General features: G+C 42.6%; 1 protein-coding gene and 1 non-coding gene across 2 annotated transcripts in view; both read left to right on the top strand.

The window, feature by feature from the left end:
- The window catches only part of ZC3HAV1 (zinc finger CCCH-type containing, antiviral 1), a 61,398-nt gene extending 39,778 nt beyond the window's left edge, over positions 1-21,620 (top strand). Inside the window, exons 8-14 of the mRNA XM_065883589.1 lie at positions 596-770; positions 5,929-6,049; positions 9,560-9,662; positions 12,340-12,430; positions 13,251-13,381; positions 13,755-13,885; positions 21,358-21,620. Of these exons, the coding sequence (XP_065739661.1) occupies positions 596-770; positions 5,929-6,049; positions 9,560-9,662; positions 12,340-12,430; positions 13,251-13,381; positions 13,755-13,885; positions 21,358-21,620 (1,015 nt within the window). The remainder of the gene's footprint in view (positions 1-595; positions 771-5,928; positions 6,050-9,559; positions 9,663-12,339; positions 12,431-13,250; positions 13,382-13,754; positions 13,886-21,357) is intronic.
- Positions 18,231-18,337, top strand: LOC136128673 (U6 spliceosomal RNA). The gene has a single exon (XR_010656258.1). It is a non-coding gene; the product is annotated as a U6 spliceosomal RNA (small nuclear RNA).
- Positions 21,621-24,736: the final 3,116 nt, after the last annotated feature.

The raw sequence follows: 24,736 nt of genomic DNA, 5'->3' as shown, positions 1-24,736 counted from the left end.
TAAAAATAACTTTTCCAAAACAAAACAAAACCAAATTCACTGAGAAGACTGAAATTGTTATATATTTTTGCAAATCTCTTTATTGTGAAATCAAACATCATGTAGCCTCTGGAAAACTCCATTGTGCACCTGTGAGGGTATGAAGGTGAAAAAGACAGGTGATGTCTTAATATCATTATGAAAATAACTTTGACCTTGCTGGCTCCCGAAAAGGTCTTGGACCACACTTTGATAACTATTTGAATAATAATTGAAAAAAACTGACCTACTGTGAGTTTCTAACTGACTTTCTAACAAACATTGAGCCAATCCATTGTTTTGTGTAGGCACAGTTGTCTATGGGGCATATTTTTTGAGGGAAGAACACATTCTGTGACACCGTTGAATATGTGGGGCAGGCAGGTTACATTACCTCTCTATAGTTCAGTTTTTTCTTTTATGTGTAAGACCGAAAGCTGTATAAGGGAAATTCAAAGATCCCTTTCAGCTCTCAAGGTTTAATTCTATCCTCTTATTAGAGAAGACCAGAGTGTAGAAAACAGAAGCATTTTGTTTCAGTGAAGCATTTTGTTAACACTAAACTTTTCCCTCTCAGCATTTCTATTGGAAATTATAAAATCAGTTTCCAGAAGATGACTTGTGATCATAAACCCATCCGACGTCTCTCCACGCCTTCATCTGTCACAATGCCGGCCGGTTCTCTCTTCACCACAAAATGGATTTGGTACTGGAGAAATGGATATGACAAATGGGTTCAATATGGAGAGAAGGTGAGTACCATTCCTCCTTGTGGACGCTCTTGTATAAACTTGCCAACTTCAGAAGAAACTAGTAGTACAATGTCTGACACCCACGTGGTTACCCGTGGAGCATGGACATGGTAGAGGAGGTGGTGCTTTTTTACATGATACCCAGCAAGCATGGACTCCGATTGCATCATAAAAAATTATAATTATTTTTAAGGAACTCCTTGATCCATGAGCCAGCCAATATCCTTCTTTCCTCGCTATCGGGGCCTGGGCTGGAACCTTGAGCTAGCTTTCTATGTACTAGTACATAAATGTACAGAGACTACTGCTTTCAGCCAGAAGAGGAGGCAGGACTGAGAAATCAGAAGACTGATATAGATGGTTACTAGGATGCAGTCAGAGTCTGGATTCAGATGGACTAGAAGATTCTAGACTTACCTGCACAGGGACATAGTAAAGGGAGAGAAGTTTATTTTTTTTAATTTAATTTAATTTAATTTTTAAAAATATCTTTATTGGAGTAGAATTACTTTACAGTGGTGTGTTAGTTTCTGCTTTATAACAGTGAATCAGTTATACATATACATACATCCCCATATCTCCTCCCTCTTACGTCTCCCTCCCACCCTCCCTGTCCCATCCCTCTAGGTGGTCACAAGGCACCGAGCTGATCTCCCTGTGCTATGCAGCTGCTTCCCACTAGCTATCTGTTTTACGTTTGGTAGTGTATATATGTCCATGCCTCTCGGGAGAGAAGTTTAGATAAGCAGAGCTTCTGTCTAGTATCCTTTCTTTCCTTTGATTCATAGGATTAGAGAGAGAGAGAGAGGGAGGGAGTGAGCTTAAGTAGGCAATGAAATCAGAGTGATGAGAAAGAGAAAAGAAAAGCAAGAGATGGAAATGAAGCCAAAGTAGGGACGAGGAAATGCCAGCATCAGATTCTCTAGGGTTAGAAGTGGATGGGCTACACACATGGCTCTGCGCTCCCTAGCTGTCAAAGCAAGCAAAGAAACACTATGTTATATGGTCCCCTGTGCCTCCATGAAAAGACCATTCCAGTTACTCAGGAGAAGCACGGCTTTTTCTCTGTTAGTGAGGCCTGAGAAAAGGGTCTCCTACAGGGCCACACAGAGGGGACCTTGTGTGCTGTGGTGAGTGAGGTCCTCAACCTTGGTCCCACCATCCGTGCAGTACATGGCGGTTTCCCAGTGGTCTTAGCGGCAGATACATGCTATCAAACAATCTTTCACAGAACCTAAATGAGCGAACTAGGGTGAAGCAGAGGTGCCCTGTGCAAAGAGGACGGGGCTCAGGGCTCTTTGCTTTCCCCTCCTGCGGTGACCTGTCAAGCACCTCGGCGTGAAAACCCCTGTGATATTTAGCTTCGTACGGGCTCTTCTTATATTTAAGCCGAGGATGGTGTCAAAGTGCAGTTCCATAAAAGTGATTCTGTGAGGTGCCTGTGGAAATTGAAATTATAAACTCAAATTCTTTAGCCTTGGTTATTAAATAAAACGAAATGAAATTAAAATAGTAAACTATAGGTCTCAATGGTTCTTATGTCAAATACTTGCAATTTTCAGTAAGATAGGGGAGAAGGCTTAGAAAATATTTGTATTCTAGTGACATCATGACCCCAGAGACCAAAAGGAACTTTAAGGGGTAAAAGATCATATTTAAATTTACACGGGTTCTGTCACTCATGTCCCCTAGTAAAACATCAAGAAACTTCCTGATAAAACTTCTGTAATATGAAGTTCTCCCTGGGATATTCAGTCTGTGTTAAATGCACAGTTCTAGAATGTAACTTTCTACCTATGAACACAAAAAATGTTATAGTCATTGAATCTGTGGCACTTGTCTGTTGTAAGAAATGGAATGTGTTCTTTGAGGATGTGAATAAACTCTTCCTGTCTCATATTAGTTAGACCCATCATTATATAAATTGAGTGGGCACTTCTGTTATAAAAGGAAAAAAAAAAAAAAGAAAGGAAGGACGGGAAACCAGGCCCTGGGTTTGGTGTTTTCCTTGCTGATCATCCAAGTAAAATAAAAATGGTGGTACCGGGAGATCTGAAACATAAGTTGCAGCCTGGTTTCTTTCATAGTTCAGTGTATTATGTATTATGGTCCAAGTTTACAGCTGTTTGATGACCTGGTTTGAGCCAGTGTACAGGTTAGAATATTTAGAGAAAAGAGTGGACTGAATAGTTTTCAGACAGAGCCCTACAGGTTTTATTTCTTGCAACTGAATTTTTAATAAGAGTTGCACATATATGTATAGCTGATTCACTTTGTTATAAAGCAGAAACTAACACACCATTGTAAAGCAATTATACTCCAACGAAGATGTTAAAAAATAAAAAAAAAGAGTTGGGCAACTGAGATTTCCGGGTTAGGAACCTCTCTGGTAGGAACTGGGAGAAATAGAAACTTTTGCCAACAAAGGGTAGATGCATATGTTTGACAGTGAACCCTCTGGAAGGTAGAATTGATATATGGCAGTTCAGGTGCTTAACCAGGACTTGTACCTACATGGATGGTGGACCAGGAGAGGATGGTGGGCAGCAGTGGTGCAGGATGGAGTTACAGCAGGAGTGACTGGAGGGCAGAGCCAGGTAGCAGTCATGGGCTTTGCATCAGTCAGGGGGTACAGATCCAGACCCTCAAGATGTTTACCAGCAGATAGCCAAGCTTAGTAGCTGTGAAAGCTAGCCTTTTGGGGCAGGAGTCCATGACCTGAGGGAATTGCCCAGGACAAGGGCAAGCCATAGCTCTAGAAAGCCGAGATCAAGGCAAACATGTAGGCACAAGACAAAAGCCAAGACCTGGTAACTGAAACTGAGGTATCAATTCAAGTCTTCTGGGAGAATGCATAATTGAAGGCTCTACCGTTCATTCATTCATTCACTCACCCATTCAGAACTGGAGTACAGTGAGGGCAGAGCCAGAGGAATGTCCCCGTGAACCATGAGAGGCTGTGCAGATGCTCAGACACTGACTTAATAGCCTCGTTCTGTCCGGTATGACAACCACTAGCCATATGTGGCTATTTAAATTTTTTTTTTTTCCCCCAGAGAAGGAAGGATTTATTACTTGCAGCAAGGAAGAAGAACACTGTGGATCTTTCCCAAAGCAATGTCTCTGGGGCTATTTAATTTTAAACTTAATTAAACTTAAATAAAATTAAGAATCAGTTGTTGTCACACTAGTCACACTTTAAGTGCTCTACCAGCAGCTGTCCCAGCAGCCACATGTGGCTCGTGGCTACCGTATAGGACAACACAGAGAAATTTCCATTGTCAAAGAAAGTTCTAGTGAATATGGCTGATATGGACCCTAAAGCCTTGCTGGTCAAAGTCAGGTCCGCAGACCAGCAATGTCAGTGTCATCTGGGAGATGTTCAAAATGCAGGCTCTGGGGCTTCCCTGGTGGCACAGTGGTTAGGAACCCACCTGCCAATGCAGTGGGCACGGGTTTGATCCCTGATCCGGGAAGATCCCATGTGCTGCGGAGCAACTAAGCCCGTGCGCCACAACTACTGAGCCTGTGCTCTAGAGCAACTGAGCCTGCGAGCCACAACTACTGAGCCCACACACCTCGAGCCCATGCTCCGCAACAAGAGAAGCCACGGCAATGAGAAGCCTGTGCACCGCAAGGAAGAGTAGCCCCAGCTCGCCACAACTAGAGAAAGCCCGCTTGCAGCAACAAAGACCCAATGCAGCCAAAAATAAAATTAATTAATTAACTTAAAAAAAATGCAGGCTCCAAAACTCTTCCCCCACTTCCCCTGAATCATTATGCAAATTTTAACAAGATCTGGGTGATTTACATTTACATTCAAGTTTGGAAGGCTTTGACCTAGAGTTTGCAGATTCCTTCCAGCCAGGAACAGGGTTCTGCAGAGCTGAGCAGGCAGTTGAGGGGTACAGGACTTTGGGGATGGGAAATTAAGGCAGAGATTCAAGTCATCAAACCAGGGTACCCAGGGCCCAGTGGTCCAGTGGTAGGATGCTGCACTTTCACTGCTGAGGACATGGGTTCAATCCCTGGTCAGGGAACTAAGATGCTGCAAGCTGCGTGGTGTGGCCAAAAAAAAACCACAAACAAAACCCCAAAAAATCCAGGGTGTCGGGAGGTGATGGCTGCCTTCCCCCACCCTTGCTCGCAGGTGTTTGCCCACTTAAGCCATTCTTTGGGGTCTGAGGAAGGCATATGGTTTCCCAGCGAATCATCTAATCATGGAAACTCAGTTTCCTACTGCCCACCCTGGATGGCAGTCATTTTTACAATCATCCCGATACATGTCCCAGCAGCCGTTGCAACAAACATCGTTGTGGTATGACATAATTGGATGTAGCTGAAGCCTGCAGAGTCTGGCCTGTCATTAAAGGGACTGGGAGCCCCTGCCCACCACCGGCTGCCAACAGGATCTTGCTGTCATCCTCCATTCTAGATCACGAGGAACAAGAACTCCTTACCATTAGATATTGGGAACCCCTGCTCTTGGGGGCTTATATCTGGTCTATCATCCCTGACATAGGGTAGGGACAATGGAATGGTGGCCTAGTCTGCCCCCTTGCTAGGATAACACGCTTCCCTTTACTTCCCTTTCTGGTGTTCAGACCCATCATATGTGCCTTGAGGCTGGAGATTATATCGTTCCATTTTGGGGGTGCCCCTTTCATTATAGCTGGAGGAGAAGGGCTAGGTCACTCATTTGGACAGCAGTACACCTACTGGAATTTTACATGCCTTCATACCAGCTTTAAACTGTGCTTTCTCATCGTGTGATGGGCTGATAGCTGTGATATTCTACTTCATGGCAGGATGTTGGATTCTGTTAGACATCATGTCTGCACGTTGGGTACCAGTTGCTCTGTACACTTGAGTCATATTTTATGGAAGGTGTAAAAGACTTGCAAAGAGCTTTGTTTTTCAGGCCTCTACCAAGGGTATGGTCAGTTTCTGCAGTGTAGAGTGTGCTCTCAGCCCCGCGGTGGAGACTACAGAAGGGTGTGACGTGGTCCCACCCAGGAAACTTGGCAGTCTGATTTGAAAGGCAGGGTGCATTCCAATTCAAATCCCACGGCTAAAATAGTTATATAAAATATCATAGTAGAAATTTCTTAAAAGCCTACCCTGAAGTCTTTACCTTTTTTTTTTTTTTTTTAATTAGAAAGACAATGAGCAAATTTCAAACATCGACTCTTCATACCTGGAGTCTCTGTTTCAATCCTGTCACAGGGGAATTGTGCCATTTCAGGCGGGTTCACAAAACTACGAGCTGAGTTTCCAAGGTAAGTCTTTGCGTTTGGCAGTGGTGCCTGTTGCTGGAATCCGGCCTGTGGCATCCGCGTGGGAGTGGGAATGGAGTAGCCCGGCGTGCTGCGCTCAGGACCCGGGTTCTTTTTAGCAAGGCAGGGAGTTCCGTGGGTGGGAGCCAGTGGCGGTCAGAAGACCTGTCCTCTGGAGCCTCGGCTCTGACGCAGAGTAGCTGGGGACAGCACCGAGCACCCTGTAAAATGGGGGCATTGGATTACGTGGTCTCTGGGGGTACTTCCGGCTCTGCCATTCTTAATTTCTGACTCTAGGTGGGCTGCTTCCCAGACTGAGGCAGAATTTTCAGGTGCTGATGATTGCAGTAGAGACCTTGGGCCTGTGGGTGCCTTCTGAGTTTTATTTTATTTTATTCATTTATTTATTTATTTTTAAATTTATTTATTTTATTGTATTTATTTTTGGCTGTGTTGGGTCTCCGTTGCTGCGTGCGGGCTTTCTCTAGTTGCGGCGAGCGGTGGCTACTCTTTGTTGTGGCGCAAGGGCTTCTCATGGCGGGGACTTCTCTTGTTGCGGAGCACGGGCTCTAGGCGCGCGGGCTTCAGTTTGTGGCCCGCGGACTCACTGTGGGATCTTCGCGGACCAGGGCTCGAACCCGTGTCCCCTGCACTGGCAGGTGGATTCTTAACCACTGCGCCACCAGGGAAGTCTCCCTTCTGAATTTTAGAACCTTGCTGTTCCTTTTAGCCTTCATCATCTAGGTCAGTGGTTTTATCCATCACCTTTTCTAAAGACTTTGCCTTCCGCCACGTTTATTTGAGCCTCCATAGGAAGATTTTCTGGTTACCTTCTACCCATCTGTCTGTTGTGTTTAGTAAAAAACCAGGGCAGAAACTGCTCTCCCTCTGAATGCACTGTCCCATCAGCTGCATCCATGGGACACCCCCTGCGTGTGGTCAGATACTTGCCTTTCCAGGACCCAGCCCTATAGGTGCTTTGAAAGAGGTAAAGGAGATTTTGTCAGGTCTTTGACATTCCCAGGTTGTACCTGAGATTTGGGTCCTGTACCAGTTACGGTGTGTTAAGTCATATAGCTTTGAAGGGCCATTATACCAACTTCTGTGGAAAGCAACCTGGCAATACATATCAAGAGATATTAAAATATGCTTGCTTTTTTATTTTCTCAGGAATCTTTCTAAGGAAATAATTCACAAGAAAAAAATAAGCTCTAGGCATAAAGGTCTCTGTTAATAAAGCCTTACTTATAGTACTGAAGTAGAGGAATAGCTTGTGTACCAGTAAGGTAGTGACTGAACACATTAAGGTATTAAATTTCAGTGGAGTATTGGGCGGTTGTTAAAAATTATGATTATGAAAACTGTGCAGTAAAAGCAAAATTTGATATTGTTAAATGAAGAAGACAGAACCCCGAGTTTGTATTTCTGTACTTTTTGGTTTTTATATTTAAAACAGAAATGAATTTTAAAAAAATTTAATGTGCATGGTAAGTGCAGGAATGTATGCATGTGGACCAAGACTAGACGGCAATAGAGAAAAATTAAAATCTCCTCTGTTGGATGGTCAAATTAAAAATGTGCTTAAATTAAAAAAAATTTTTTGGTGGTATTCTCTGTGGTGAAATGTGGTGGAGAGATGAGAACCAATATACCTTGTTCCCGAGTCTGAACAATTTTAGCTCCATCATTTTGTTCACTTGGTTCACAGAAACCAGTTCAGAGAAGTTTGCAGTGTTCCAGACTACTTTCTTTCTACTTCTTATTCGCTCTTATTCATTAAACTAGTATTAGAGTGTCAGTTGTGTGTTAGGCCCCGTTCTGGATGCTGGCAAACCAGGCAACTTCAGAAACTAATTACAGCTACGGGGAAAATGAAGCAATGTGATGAGGCAGAAAGAGGATGGAGGAATCGTGGGAGGGAGCCTGCTTTTATCTGAGGAGGAAACTTTGGAAGGGAGGGGGCAGCCCATGCACATGGGAAGGAGGTGTGTAAGAGATGAGAGAAGACGTTGAAACTTAAATATTTTATGAGCTGGAAACCTCGAGAAGGTTTTGAGCAGGGCTGTGGCATGATCTGATTTGCTCTTTCTGTCATTGTTTGTTTTGTTGATGTTGATGTAAAACTGTACTGAGGCGTAATTGCTGCGATAAGATGCACCCATTTTAAGTGTGCAGTTGGATGAGTGCTGACAAGTGAGTGCAAATACTATTCTAATCAAGATCTAGAATGCTCCCATCAATCCAAAAAGTTTCCTTATGCCCCTTTGCAATCGGTCTCTCCTCTGCAACCAGCTTACTTTGTCACTATAGCTTAGTTTTATCTGTTCTAGAATTCCATATACATAGAACCTTGTACTGTGTACTCTGCATATGGCTCACTTCTCTCAGAATACTGTTTTTCACTCATCTATGTTGTTGCATATAGAGTAGTCCTTCCCTTTTCATTGCTGAGTAATATTCCATTGTGAGGATATACCATGGGGTTTTCCTGGTGGCGCAGTGGTTAAGAATCTGCCTGCCAATGCAGGGGACACAGGTTTGAGCCCTGGTCTGGGAAGATCCCACATGCCACGGAGCAACTAAACCCCTGCGCCACAACTACTGAGCCTGTGCTCTAGAGCCCGCGAGCTACAACTACTGAGCCCGCACGCCTAGAGCCCGTGCTGTGCAACAAGAGAAGCCACCGCAATGAGAAGCCCACGCACAGCAACCAAGAGTAGCCCCTGCTCGCCACAACTAGAGAAAGCCCTCGCTCAGCAACAAAGACCCAACACAGCCAAAGATAAATAAATAAAATAAAATTTAAAAAAAATGGATATACCATGGTTTGTTTAGCCATTAACCTGTCGATGGGTATTTGGGTTGTTTTCACTTTTTGTTTCTTGTAATAATGCTACTAGGAACATTCAAACGCAAGTTCTCGTGTGGATGTAGCTTTTCATTTCTCTTGGATAAATACTAAGGAGTGGGATTGTTGGATTGCATGGGCAGTGTATGTTTAACTTTATAAGAAACTACCAAATTGTTTTCTAAAGTGGTTGCACCGTTTTATACTTTCACTAGCAATGTACGATGATTTACTTCTTAAAGAGCTCATGCGGCCTGCAGCTTAGACTTAGGTGTACAACATGTGTGAATTGAAAGTGACATTTCACATTTGAGGTAGGAAAAAACTTCTAAGATATAGCTACCACATTCCAACCCATAATCGTTGAAGCCTGTCATGGGTGACGTAATCTGGCTGCCCTGGCTCTCTTTACCACCTGACTTTGATTTAAAGATTAGATTAATTCAGGAATGCTCATTTACCTCTTTGTTTTCTGGGTCTTATACTAAGGGCAGTGAAGAATACAAGTTTTTATCATGAGTAATTTCCATCCAAAAGGATTTTCTCGATTCTTACATGTACAGTTGAGTCATGAATATTTGCTGTGATACTAGCCTCTGAAAAATAACAATAAATCATTTCCTAGGGCTGATTCTTGATTTGTGTTTTGTTTTTTCTGTCTAAAGGGATGATTCAGACAAACATAGCTTCCAAGACCCAAAAGGATATCGTCAGAAGGCCGACATTTGTGTCTTACTGGGATATGGAGCAGGTGAAACGTGGACGAGTGTGAGTGTCTGGAACGCTGCTTGCTGGCACACGTTTGAGATGTTAACACGTTGGCCTCGTTGAGTTGCTCATGAATCTGGACCCTGTTTTCTGAAATGTTCCTGCTCACATAACACTGCAATTTCCTTTTGCTTTAACAATGAGTGAGGTACTTGCTAAGCGGTACAGCATGACTGACAGAATTCTAGAGCAGGAAGTCTGTCTTTCCCTCCAATTCCCGGGGGACTCTGGGCAGATCTCTTACTCTGGGCTCAGCTTCTTCAGCTGGGAACGGCTGGTTGTTCCCAGGAAAGAATCAAATGCACAATTACTGGGTTTTTGTTTTGCTGTGGGTTCTTCTGGATATCTTTAGTTTTGTTGAGTGGATTTATAGGGGGTGGGAGGCTGAGAAAAAAATGGAGAGAAAAAAAGGGATGTGGTAGCTGCCTGAGTAAAGGCTTTGGGGAAAGATAAAGTTGATGAAAGGGGATTTGTAAAGGAAATTTTGCTGTGGGGATTCAGTGTGACGCCTCTGTCTGCTCATGAAACTCAGTCAAACCTACATTGCTCATGAACATTTTTGGAGTTGGATTTTTTTTCCTGGGTGATGAGTGATTATGTAAAACAGACGTCAAGGCAGGTGTGAAGTCGGTGTTCTAATTAGGTCCTTTTGGTTGTAAGAATTAAGGTATTCCATGGAAACGGGAAGTTACTAAAGGGATAAACGTGGTGTAGTAGGGAAAACAACATTTTACAAGAAGCCAAGGCTGGGGAGCTGAGCTCTCTGAGGGCCTTCGGACCGGGAGTTGGGTCCAAGTGCTGCTTGAGGGCCTGAGCAGCCTGGGGTCACAGATCTTTGCCTGTGACCAGGTTAACGGCCGGACTCTGGAGCTACACGTCTAGGCTCAGCTTCTGCCTACTGCTTATGAGCTGTGTGCATTCGGACAAACTAATCACTCTGCATCCGCCCATCTGTAACATGGGCTTGATCCTAGTACATTTGTCAAGTATATCTTAGCCGCTCTTATTCTTATTCTTATTCCCCTGCTAAGAGACTCAGCAACCTTATCTGTATCTATGTGCATATCTGTCTTTATATCTCCTAAGACTTTTCTCTGGCTAATGCTTGACAATTTTAACCTCATTATTCCAATCTTTTTTTTTTCCAGTACGTGGGCTTCTCACTGTTGTGGCCTCCCCCGCTGTGAATCACAGGCTCCGGCCGTGCACAGGCTCAGCGGCCATGGCTCACGGGCCCAGCCGCTCCGAGGCATGTGGGATCTTCCCAGACCGGGGCACGAACCTGTGTCCCCTGCATCGGCAGGCGGACTCTATTCCAATCTTTATATCCCTTCAGCTGTACCTTCTGCCGCTACTACCCAATTTTCTCTGAATCTCTTAATTCCAACTCCCAAGAATTAGAATCGGATCAGCCTAGCCAGCTAAGCTTCCCTCCAGTTCTTTTAACATTCAAATGAATAAAGTAAAAATATCGCAGTGTTGAGAGGCGTCAAGTACACTCCCACCTGTCTCCCCTAGCATAATCCTCCACCTCTTCCCTCCCCTCCACAAATATCAGCTCCTCAAAGCTCTTGAAATATTCTGTATGATGAATGGTATGTAGTGATACTAGTCAGCTAAGCGAGTGAGTGAAGAAAATGAATTGAGAAAACTGTTGGTGGGCGGCTGTGGAGAGAACCAGCTTGAATCTTGCTGTCATGAGCCCAGAGGGGACACACTGCTTTAGGACAGACTAAGGGCTGTGAGTATTATTCTGAACAGCCCAAAGAGAAATGAACTATAGCGTTGCTGACGAGCACCTTACAACGTATTAATTGAATCTGTTCTGCACTGTACTAGCATAGTATGGAAATCAGAGCTTAAAATATAAATTGGGGCCAATTTCTTTCATTCCAAAAGAATCTTCATTTTACAGAAGGCGTTTTTTTTTTTTTTTTTTTTTTTTTGCGGTATGCGGGTCTCTCACTGTTGTGGTCTCTCCCGTTGCGGAGCACAGGCTCTGGACGCGCAGGCTCAGCGGTCATGGCTCACGGGCCCAGCCGCTCTGCGGCATGTGGGATCCTCCCGGACCGGGGCACGAACCCGTGTCCCCTGCATAGGCAGGCGGACTCTCAACTACTGCACCACCAGGGAAGCCCCAGAAGGGGGTCTTTAAAGAGTTTTTTTCCTTAAAGCATTTAAAAAATTTTTAATTTTCTCATTATGGAAAATTTCAAACTTAAAATTGTACAATAAATCCCTATGTATTGTACATGTTAGTAGAGAACACCCACGTGTATGGTTACTCTGAAATACAGTTCATCCAGGAAAGGCAGGATTCTTTCCCCTATACCCCTATTTTAGTGTTTATCACTTGACAAAGAAGCTGTAAGACAAACTTAATGCTAACACATTAGGACCTTTGAAGGTTAAGCAGAAATGTAAAAAAGAGTCAAGGCTTTTACATTTTAAATCAATGGGAAAATAACAATTTACCAAATTATGAATGATTACCACCTTTTTTAAAAGCATGATTACTGATATGTGTGTACCAGGAATATGCAGGGATGTAGTCTAAAGAAGATACAAAGGGGAAGTTTTCTGAGGAACCTCACCTTAGTTGAAGTTAAGCACAGAAGGTGATTTGGGCACATGAAACGGGGAGCCAGGTGAATTTCTTTCTCTGTCTTGTTTGCAGCCATCAGCAGGTGAGGACCCAACCAGAGCATTTCACCTCGGTATTTAGTCCTCAACGGAACACGTGCACCTCATCCTCAAATGGCTATGAGGTACTTGTTTTTTACTTTTTAGTGGGTGAATTGTTTAAAGATGGGACAAAGTACTTTGCTACAAATGTGTGTATTTGAATGAATGAATGAGTGAAGGAGTGAGTCTGCAAAACCCTTGAATCAAGATTCAAAGGCTGACATCTAAATGGTGATTGTGTCATGTGCCACTTTCCCAGAGAACAAGTCTTCTCCAGGGCACGTCATCATTTCCAGAGTCCAGGCATACATGATCTCCTTGGGATAGATCCTCACAACAAACTTGTAAAATAGATATTCGATTCCCTACCTTACAGATGAGAAAACTGGAACTCACAGTAAAAGCGACTTGTCGTTAGTTGGAGTTAACAAACAAGTTTCTATGGGAGTTGAAGTGTGCCTTACCTCATCACCTCGCCTGGTTGGGGCGAGACTCTTCCTGGATCATTTAGCCTCAGCATCAGACTCCAACTTTGGGTGCAGGCAGCTCTGCTTGGGCTCCTTGGGTACCTCCAATGCCTCTGCCCCTGCACTGGCCTTAGGCAGGGAACTCACCAGGTCATTGGACTAACTAAGTCACACACCTGGGGATGGGGTGGGGACGCTCCGTTTGCCTTCAGGCATAATGCTCTGTTAGCCTGAAGTCAGCCTGAACAGACGGGCTCCATGCCATCTAGTTCATCACTGGAATGGACTGCCAGATGTGGAAGGCCTAAGCCAGCTTATCCCACCTGCTGTCAGAGGCCTGGCAAGGATACTCCATGGCACAGGCAGCCATACATATGGACATATCATGCCTTAAATGTTTCCTGCTTCACACTCATATATTTTTAAATTTTTTTAGTTGTTTGAGATCAATAATGACTCTCTGGAATATGCCAAAGTGAGTCAGCATTTTAAAGCTTCCATGAAAAATTTCAAGATTGAAAAGATAAGGAAGATCCGGAACGCAAAGCTCTTGAAGGCTTTTGAAAGGTTGGTGGCCGCATTATCAGGTGACTTGACATAAAGTTTGAAAGGATTAGTGAAGATCCGTCTTTTAAGATTTATATTCACTGGTTCATTTTAGTAGTCAACAGTTTCTTCAATCTCTAGTTGTGTTTTCATTGTGTCCACTCAAGCTTCTCTCTTTCAGCTTCAGCTTTACAATTAAATGCTTTCATGTGTCTATCATTTAAAAGTTTTCATATATTTATTTTTTACAGCTGTTGCCTTAATGTTAGTAGCTCCATTCTGAAAGCTAGCAGAATAAAATTTTAAGATGATTAGACTTTAGTTGGGATTAATGTTATTAACTGGAGTGGAGGAGGAATGTTCCCGATACTAAGTCTCACATTTCTTATATTAGGAAGAAAAAGGAGATGAAGAGAGACGAGCAAATCCTATTTTGTGCAGTGAGACGCACCCATGTAGAGTCTATCTGTGCGAATAATTTTGACTGGGTCATACATGGAATTCATGACACCAAATATGGAAAAGGTTTGTATGGGATAGAGAAGCCGAACTAGTAGAAACCATCGCTCAGGCTCTACACATGCTCCTGTTATGAGATATATGTAATTATTTTGTATTAACCAGCACATCCAGGCTTTTACAGTCCTGGAGAGAAAATAAGCTCATGTTAACCTGAAATGTCCAAAGTAGAGTGGGAAATTGCCGTGGGACTTGATTACTACACCTTAGCCCTGCTTCCCTCCTGTCATTTGCGTTTTGCGGGAAGGGTAGGGCGGGGAAACCAAGGCATCTCATACATCTTGCAAGGTACTCCCCCTTGTTGATGACTTTGTCTACCGTTGCTACTCAGTACCGGCCATGGCTCTTCCTGACCTATGCCCATCCTACTGCCACTGCTAGGTTCTAATCAAAGATGGGAGATGAGGCCTCTCCCATCTCAGGCCGCACCGGTGGTCACACAAAATCTTTTCAGCTCTTTCTTTTTGTTCCTAAATTCCTTCATGCAACTCAAAAACCCAAAAGCCAACCAAACAAAAACCAAAGAATCACTCATCTTTTTTTCTTTCTTAAAAAAAATTTTTTTGAAAAAAAAAAAAAAAATTTTTTTTGGGGGGCTTTCCTGGTGGCGCAGTGGTTGAGAGTCCGCCTGCCGATGCAGGGGACACGGGTTCATGCCCTGGTCCGGGAAGATCCCACATGCCACAGAGCGGCTAGGCCTGTGAGCCATGGCCGCTGAGCTTACGCGTCTGGAGCCTGTGCTCTGCAACGGGAGAGGCCACAGCAGTGAGAGGCCCGCGTACCGCAAAAAAAAAAAAAAAAAATTGTTTTTGGCTGCGTTGGGTCTTCGTTGCTGTGCACGGGCTCTCTCTAGTTGCAGCGAGCGGGGGCTACTCTTTGTTGTGGTGTGCGGGCTTCTCATTGTGGTGGCTTCTCTTGTTGCAGAGCACAGCCTCTAGGCGCGTGGGCTTCAATGGTGGCAGCATGTGGGCTCAGTAGTTGTGGCTCGCAGGCTTAGTTGCTCCTTGGCATGTGGGATCTTCCTGGACCAGGGATTGAACCCGTGTTGCCTGCACTGGCAGGCAGATTCTTAACCATTGCACCACCAGGCAAGTCCAAGGATCACTCATCTTAAGGGAACAAGTAATAGTTTATCACATTTTCAAAGGGGGCTCAACTCATATAACTAAGATTAAATTCAACGCCCCCCCCCCCCCCCGCAAAAGCAAGAAGCCAATCAGTCAGTGAACAAATATTTTTGAGTGCCTTCTATGTGCTACATGCTGGGGACGCAGTGGCGAACAAGTTGGACATGCTCCCCCCGACACCATTATTTTACATAATTTAATGATTGCAAATGTTCAGCTGCTGTAGATGAAAAGAACAGGCCCTGTGGACACCTGAACAGGTTGGAGAGGTATTCCTAAGAACAGGTGGGGTTCACCAGCCTCAAAGAGTCAGGAATAATTGGTCCAAGACATGGCCACGCAATAGACTTGACCCCAGGGTAGGGGAAGCTAATGAAGGGTTTTAAGCTGGGGAATGACTAGATGAGCATTTCTTAAGTTTCTTAAGTTTAAACACATCACTAATACGTACTGAGAAATGTTTGGAGATAGCGGAGTAACCATCTTGAGTGAAATATAACAGGTGTGACATTTAAACCCATCAGTTTCTCATGAGTCTCTCTTTTTTTTTTTTTGTGGTACACGGGGCCTCTCACTCTTGTGGCCTCTCCCGTTGCGGAGCACAGGCTCCGGACGCGCAGGCTCAGCGGCCATGGCTCACGGGCCCAGCCGCTCCGCGGCATATGGGATCTTCCCGGACCGGGGCACGAACCCGTGTCCCCTGCATCGGCAGGCGGACTCTCAACCACTGTGCCACCAGGGAAGCCCTCTCATGAGTCGCTTATGTCAGAAGTCAAACAAATATTTCTCCTAGAGAATGGAAATACGGTATATATATATATACGTGCTCCCGGGTCTTGGCCATAACTGACCCTAATAGTGACATTCTTGGATGCTTAGTCTGTTTCTCCTCTTTTATGAACAGAAGAGTGCTGAAACGCTCTGAAATGTATTTGGATGACTTGACAGTGTTACTCACTGGCTGTCATTCTTCCTTTAATTTGGTGAAAGGGGGGAGTTGTTCATGGCCAAGTATACGCCTTCGTGTAGCATGGATGCAAGAGGCGAGGAGGGTGCCTGCAGTTCTCTGGACGTGCAGGGTGTTCCTCAAGGAACCTTTCCCCATGCCACTCTCCCTTGTGAAGGTCAGGGAGGGGTCCTGCTCCTTGGCCTGTCTCCTGTTACATGGAATTAGGGGGTGTTTTTGTTCTGTTTGTGTTTTTTGTGTTTCTTTTTTTCAGCATGTGGGCCTCTCACCACTGTGGCCTCTCCCAGTGCGGAGAACAGGCTCTGGATGCACAGGCTCAGCGGCCGTGGCTCACGGGCCCAGCCGCTCCACGGCATGTGGGATCTTCCCAGACCAGGGCTCGAACCCGTGTCCCCTGCATTGGCAGGCTGACTCTTAACCACTGCGCCACCAGGGAAGCCCCTGTTTGTGTTTATTTTTAATGTTGGCTTTCCAGTCCTGTCTCCCATGATGCTGTTAATATGGTCTAGATACACTGGTATGAACCACTGGGCCCATAATCTTGAAAAGATCAGGCAGTTATCCTAAAAGAGGCCAAGGGGCAGGTCTCAAAGAGATGGCTACTCTCTGAGGGAAAAAAAAAGAACCCCTGTTGCACACGTAAAACCCCTCTGGATAGGCTGTTATCTGTGTAATTTATACATGACTATGTGTAAGAGGTGGTAAGACATGCCTGGAAGGATAGAAGGGCTCTGGGTTACATCTTGATAAACTGGCATTGGAAACCAGGCATGTAACAGGACATAGAGGAGAAGAGTGGAAGGCAGGTGAGTAAGCAAGTTCCTACAGGCTGGAAGGTGGCCCAGAACTGATCAGACTGGATTGAGGAGAAGAACTGCAGCAGTTAGGTGAAAGCCACCCACCTTAACAGCAGAGGAGATTATAAAAACCCAGATTTGGATAAAAAGCAGAAGCAAAGTGAAATTAGAAAAAGAAGCACTTGTTTGGGGGGTGGCTAAGCAAGGAAGGACCTGTCTTGATACCAACTGGATTCAAGACCCTAGACGGGACATGTATATGGTCAGGGAACATGTTTAGGATCCAGGGTGCAAGATTCTGCCACCCAGGTACCTCAAGATGCCAAATGGTTAGAAAGAAGGAAACAAAAATGTCAAGATAATCTTACTGTCTATGTAGAAAACTCCAAAGAGTCTCCAGGGCATTGGAATGTTGGTGTTCTACCAGGGAGTGCGACACACGCATTCCTCTGCTCCTGGACTCCCCTGTCATCTCTGACTTTTAGCCACTGACCACCCTCTGGGCCCAGACCCTAGGTCCCTGAAAGACTGAGTCAGAGGCAAGTTGGCCCTTTTTGACTCTCAACCAGGAGACGGTTCCTTCTCCTGGTCTTATTCAGAGTTCTTTCTAGTTAACAAAGTCTGCCATTTTTTGCCATGTATTTCTAGATCCTATTTTGGTAATCAAAAGCTGATCATAATTCTTTGTCCTTATATATTCCTTCCAAGATTCTAATTCTCTTTGAGGCAAAGTATGTGTCTGGCTAAATGAAGGATAGTTGTGTATAAAGAATTGGAGGGAAAAAAGCATAATATTTTTGACAGTATTATCCCATTATATCAGTTATACTGAATGAATGAAAAAATGAATCAAAGCAGACCCTAGAAAATCAGCACATTGTGAAGTGTAAGTGTGATCTCTAGGACAAACAAAAGCTAGCTATGCAAAAAAAAAAAAAAGTTGAGAGAAGAGTGTTTATGAAGACGAGAGATTGACAAAGGCCAGGGAGGCTGTGGACAGCACAGCACAGCACACTTAAGGTGTGGTGAGAGTGACGAAAGATGAGGTTGTAGCCGTAGGTTGGGGTCAGATCCTTAAAGACCTTGCAAGCCATGCTAAAGGGATGATGGATTTTATCCTGAGGACAACTGCAAACCACCAATGGCTTTAGGAAAGAAATGACATGTCTCTGGCTACAGTGTGAAGAGAGGATGGGCAGGACCAGGATTGCACGTGGAGAGAACAATTAGGTTGTTTCAGGAGTCCTGGCCAGAAATGAGGGTGGCCTACAGCCACGCAGTGGCAGAAGGAGGGAAGGATGTTGGGTTTCAAAGGATCTGTTCCTTGAAAGGGGTATTTGCAACAAGACAGAGTCCAGGTCTTAGGAGAGTGGGCTAAAAGGTTGGGTCTTTGGTTTGGATCATTTAAGCTTATGTAGACTCCAGATTATATAAGCATGATTTAAAAACAAACTGATGCTGTGCTCGCTTCAGCAGCACATATAGTAAAATTGGAACGATACAGAGACGATGAGCATGGTGCCTGCTCAAGGATGACACGCAAATGCGTGAAGTGTTCCATAAAAAAAGAAAAGAAAAAAAAGGAGAAAAAAAGCCGGATGCTTTCTTTTAAAAATCAGTTATTTAGGGTGATGGTTACTCTTTTCTCAATGGAGAATGATAAAAATGTCCTCCAAAGATCTATAATGCCTGTATAAAGAGTCATTCTTCATTCAGTTATCATTGATAAACAAAAATAATCATATTAGCACTCAGACTTTCTTAGTAGAAAAAATTTAATTGAACAACTGTAAAAAAAACCACAGTGCCATTAAGACATATGTACAGCTATCCCTGAATGTCGAAAATAGGTTTTATGGTTAATTCCAATTGCTTTAAGTCAAATCTGTTTTTACCAGTAATTCCATACTATTTACACCTTTTACATGCATAACTGGAATTCACTTATCTGTAAATGTTAGCATTCTGGAATGTCACTCAGGGTCTGAAAGAGTGAATAACTGTGTATTAAGTAGCCCATGTTGCCATAAAATTTCTGTGCCAAAGATCATGTACGTTTATCCTCGGGAGCTCCCCAGAATCCATTTAATCTTATGCCAATAGCAGTGTTTTCTTTCTCAGCCCAGCACGTGTGTGGAGTGGGAATAAAGAGATACTAGAGGCAGGCAGCAAGAAGGAAGTTAATAGCTGTTAAGCGGAAAAGGAGGAAAAATGATCTGCAAGGCACAAACACAATTTTTTTTTCTCATGCTGGAGTCATTAGTATAGGAGAAAACAGCTCTATCCACCTTAGTAACTCAACAGGGCATCCCTCTGTTAGAACACCATATGTCAGAATTAGTATCTGTATCTGAGGTATTAGTAAAATAAAGGGTAAAATGAGTTTGTTCTGTTTTTTTTTTAATCAGAGAGGTGTGTATGCTTTAGAAAGATTTCATTCCAAAACAGCTTGAATTGTTAAGAAGTTCTAGAAATTGACATACGAGGAATTGCTCTTTGTAGACACTTAGGAAATGAGGTATGGGGCTTCCCTGGTGGCACAGCGGTTGAGAGTCCGCCTGCCGATGCAGGGGACACGGGTTCGTGCCCCGGTCCGGGAAGATCCCACATGCCGCGGAGCGGCTAGGCTCGTGAGCCATGGCCACGGAGCCTGTGCTCCGCAACGGGAGAGGCCACAGCAGTGAGAGGCCCGCGTACCGCCAAAAAAAAAAATGAGGGCACAGCCTCTAGTCCTAGTTTGCTTGCGGAGGCTATAACAGAGCAGTACAGAATGCAGGTGAAGGAGCATCTTTGGCACAGAGAGGAGTGGGTGGCACAATAGAAATGTGGTGGGTTGACTTTTGTTTGTATCCCTGGTCATTTTCCAAGTACCTATTGGCTCACTGCCTAAGACTGTAAAAAGATCTTGATGGACCTACTAGTTCTTGAATTTAAGCTTGTTTTGGTCACACATCGGTAAGAAAAAGACAATACAACAGGAAAAAAAAAAAGATGAAAAAGCAGTTCAGAGAAAAAAAAGATGAAAAAGCAGTTCATATATGAAATATGCCAATACGCATATGAAAAGATGCTCAGTATACTAGTCTTCAGAAAATGCATATTAAAATCAGATCTTTTTGCCCAGTATATTGACAAAAATTAAAAGGATAGATAATATCCAATGTTGGCAAGGATGTGGAGAAAACAGGATTTTATTATTGGTGGTAACATTTTTAGATTACTTTTAGAGGGCGGTTTGTGATATCAAACTTTAATATGCTCATATCCTATGACTCAGCCACTATAGTTTTGCAGTCTGTTCTACAGAAATATTTATATGGGTTCTCAAAGGTATATTTACTAGGATATTTTAGCATTTATGTAGAAGTATGACTGGTAATAGACAAAAAAAAGTGAAACCAACCTACACTTTCATCAGTTAATTTCAGGATTAATTAAATTAAATTATGCATTCTTACAGTGGAATCCTATACAGCCATTAAAAAGAATGAGTTGGGGTTAGATGTACTGACATAGCAAGATTTCTTGGACTAAAGTAGGAAAAAAAGTTGTAGAACAGTTCACATAGCATGATCCCATTTAGGAATAAATAAACATAAAACTTATCAGAGTTTATGTACATATGTGTATGTAAATACATAGAAACAAGTGTGAGAGTATTCCCACCAGGCCATTAACTGTGTTTGGGAAGGAGAGTGGGAGTGTAAATGGTAGGTCAGTATAGCCAGACTTTTAGTTTTTAATTCTAAATATAGCTGAACATCATTTACCCAGAATGGCCTGTATCTGACTTATTCGGGATAAGCAATATTTCTGGAATTCAAACATCTTAAGTATGAAAAAAAAATCAATAATACCAAGCAAAATAAAAGAAAAATGTATTAAACATGTGTCATCGTAAATACAGCAGATTCATTTTACTTATTAATTTTTGCATAGAAAATCAGAATTTGCAATATATACTCCTTTAAAGGGCAGAAAAACACTGGGCAATAATAAAAATAAAAACAGGAAATTTTAATTTGTCAGGAAATGGTTGTTGATCTGCTGAGTTTGGAAACATCAGTGATTATCAGAGGTGGTTTTAGAATTGAGGCGATGGATCAACTGTCTGAAGAGCTCTGCCAGGGTCAGTTGTTTGCTCGTGGTACATCTCGTCCCCGTTTTGCCTTTTTCCAGAACTTTCCCATAGTAGTAAATGACTTTTCCTCCTTAGAATGTACACGATATAATACTCTGTTAGAGTATCTTTGGTTTATCAGTTACAATTCAACTTGCCTTGCATGAATTGGGCCACTGTGATATCAGCAGATGCTCATTGTATCCGGTGGCTTAACCCCATACCTGTGAATCCTGCAGAGTAGCAAATGTTTCTGTTATTTCAGTAGGGTTACACACTGTATTCAAGTTTACTTGCATAATGAACGTTTTTTTAAGTACAAAGGAAAGTTATAAGTATCAGTAAGCTATTGCTGACATACATACTTGGTCAATGCCTATCATGTGATTATGTATAAATAATCTTATAAACTATATATCGTCTTTTATAATAATTCTTAACCTTTTTCTTTTTCTGATTATTTCTAGGAAATTACTTCACAAAAGATGCCATTAATTCCCATAAAAATTGCCTGTGTGATCCCAAAAACATCGTTATGTTTGTAGCCCGAGTCCTGGTTGGAGGTTTTATTGAAGGACATAAGGCTTACGTGAGCCCGCCTCTGCAGTATGACAGCTGTGTGGATACAAGGTTGAATCCCTCTGTTTTTATCATCTTTCAGAAAGATCAGATTTACCCAGAATATGTGATTGAATATACGGAAACAGACAAAGCCTGCGTGATTAGTTAGAAATGTTGGTTACAGCGTCATAAAGGATGCCATAACTGTTCTGTTCACTTATAGAACCAGACTGCCCCAGATAATAGTTAAACTTACATTTCCTCTCCTATAAACGCCTTTGATCAGTGCTTCCCAAAGTTTGCCGCACATCTGAATCATCTGGGAAGCTCTAAAACATTCCACTGTCCAGATCTCACCCCATTCCAACTAAATCACTTTTTCTGGGGATGAGAGCCAGGAAGAGGATTGAAACGTGTCATAAAGTTTGGGAATCACTGCCTTAGATGTAACTGGTAAAGGCTCACTTCTAAAACTTCTGTAATTGCAGCAAACTTTCTCTCCCAACTACTCTTTTAGTTTATTGCATGACATGGTTTTGTTTTGGTTAAATTGAAAGAAAATTAATTTGGGAAATTTGAGAGAAATCTAAAAATGCCTATTGAAGTAAAGACATAAGACAGTACAAGCAAATCTTGGATGGAAGATTGTGAAAAGTTGGCAGAAAATTCTTAGGGATACACTGGGGGAAAAAATGTAAGGGCAATTTAAATACTAGCACGGACATAACTGCAGTATTATACCTTTTCTTTGTGGTGAAACTGATTTGGGGGCATGCATTTCTTTATCTCTACGTTTATTTAGGGCACTCCATCCAGGTTGACTCTTTCTGAAATTCAATAAAAAAAGCTGCTAAGTGGGGCTCAGAGAGAAGCAACCAACTGGAGTTAACTGCCCATTTGGGCTCTATGAAATTACGGCAAAGTAGACGTTTATATTCTAACTAATATGATTATAGAGAAGGCTTTTTTCAGGTCAGACTTCCATGAAGTGTTGGTTGGTATTTTGGGGGGACTGAGTTGCAGTAACCAGATTCACACAAGCACGACTGAGAAATCTGAGAGCTGTTGTAGTCGTTCCCTGTGGCAGTTGAGGCTCGTCAAGAAATTAGGAGCAGGGCCATCTGCTGAAGGATGGGCCCCTAAGGAGGTGAGATGAGTTTCCTAGTGAGACAGAATCAGAACGAAGAGAACAGTGCCCCAAACAAGCCTCGCACCTGCTAGGGGCTTCTTTTTCTAAATATGACGGATTGTGTGGAATTGCAGCACAATTAGTTTTTAGAGCAGCTGAGGTGCCTGGAACAAGAGTTCCTTTCTTATTATGAATCAGGGTTTTCCTTCCGATTTTCGTTTTCAACATTGCACAGGAGTCGCCAACATTTCCTGTTACAGTTCCTTCCAGCAGGTATGTTATAAAAATTAATTAGCATTAGAGTTGATTTTATATCAGATTTTAGAGCAGTGCAGAGATCTCTACAGCTCCTTGGCTTTAAAGGGCTCCAACAGTAACAAATGTATAAGATATGTTTTAGGGTAGGGTTATTTTTTGAGAGGCTTGCCAAAAATATTTTCATTCACTTATTTTTTTCATGGTAGCTTCTGTTTTGGAGTTTTCACTTCCTGATCTTGACCCTCACGTTGTAGAGATGCTATTTATCCAACTCTGTCCGACTGCCCACTGGACATCTCTAGTTGGATCTTTCACAGCCATCTCTAATTCAGCATGTCCACAATTGAGCTCTCCATCTGCCTATCTCAAACAAATCAGTTTTTCCCCTAGAAAAACATCTGCTCAAGCAGAAATGTAGAAGTCATCCTTTCTTTCCCTCCCCCTGCACATCTAAGCAGTTCCCATGTTTTCCTCTTTAAATATCTTTGTCGCCTTTTAAGTTGTTCTTTGCTTAGCAGCAAGAATTTAAAACTTTTTACTTTCAAAACACAAATCTGATCATGCCTTTAGAATAAAGTTCAAAATCATCATCATGGCTCCGGATGCTCTCTCCCTTCCCTATCCTCTCATTTATTTTCTTTCACAGTCACCCTGGCTTTCTTTCAGTTCTTCGGTGCCCCTTTTAACCTAGCTCGGTGGTTCTCACCCAGCATTCCTGCCTTTTTTTTTTTTTTTTTAATGACAAATACTTTGTAACATCCTCTTCATTATCCTCAAAATGCGATTCAGTGGTAATATACTCTACCTGTAAACAATTTTAGAAGGAAAGTAAAAATTAAATAAAATTAATATCAACATAAAAGGGAATGAAAGGTACATAACTTGGGCACAACTATACTACAAGACCTCATTAAGTAGTCAGACGTTTACATCTACTTATAAAGAATAAATTTGAACTTAAAAGAAGGTAGGAGATCAGAAGCTATTCTGCATAAAGAAGTATGGGAAAATAAAAAAGCAGGGATACGAGTGGACACTGGAATCAAAACTAGTGATACAGTAACTTATCTGCATATGATAATACTTATTTCTATAAGAGAAAGAACGAAACCACCTTAACTGAAATGAAGATACTATGCAAGAAAATCTAGGGACTTCCCTGGTGGTCTAGTGGTTAGGACTCCGTGCTTCCAATGCAGGGCGCGGTAGTTCGATCTCTGGTTGGGGAACTAAGATCCCACGTGCTGTGTGGTGCAGCCAAAAAAATTTAAAAATTAAAAATTAAAAAAAATAATAAAATAAAATAAACTTAAAAAAAGAGAAAATCTACAGGTTGTCGAAATGGAGAAAATGAGGAAATAACTATATTCTTGCAGGCGAGCTCTAGGTCATACACGAATGTCTAGTGAGACATTCAAAATTCGTATAGCATGCAGAATAATTACTTATTGTGAGGAGCTGTCCAACGTATTGCAATGTATTCAGCATACTTGGCTCTCACATACTAAATGCCAGTAGCGCCCTCTCCCCCACTGCCACTGTGGTGGCAACCACAAACCCTATCAGATCTATTCACCTCTTTCAGAGCAAATTTGTAACATCCCCTTTGCTGTCCTGAGATGATTCAGATACTACAATCTACATGAATTTCTTAAGAAATCAATTTACTGCCCTATCTATTATAATGGAGAAACAGAAGGAAAGAAGTTTGTCATGAAGATAAAATGAATATCAATGTGTAAATGCTCCAGCATGACCACGCTATACGACATCATGAAATAGATACCTACTTCTACTTATAGTGAATAGGTTTGGATTTAAGAGTCGATCAGAGGCTATTTCCCGTAAAGAAGTACAGGAGAAGGAAAGAGTATTAGTATGGGTGACACCAGAATGAA

This window comes from Phocoena phocoena, chromosome 9 (genome assembly GCF_963924675.1).
Source record: "Phocoena phocoena chromosome 9, mPhoPho1.1, whole genome shotgun sequence".
Classification (NCBI taxonomy): domain Eukaryota; kingdom Metazoa; phylum Chordata; class Mammalia; order Artiodactyla; family Phocoenidae; genus Phocoena; species Phocoena phocoena.
Note: the sequence above shows the minus strand (reverse complement) of the source record. Positions and strands in the feature narration are given on the sequence as shown.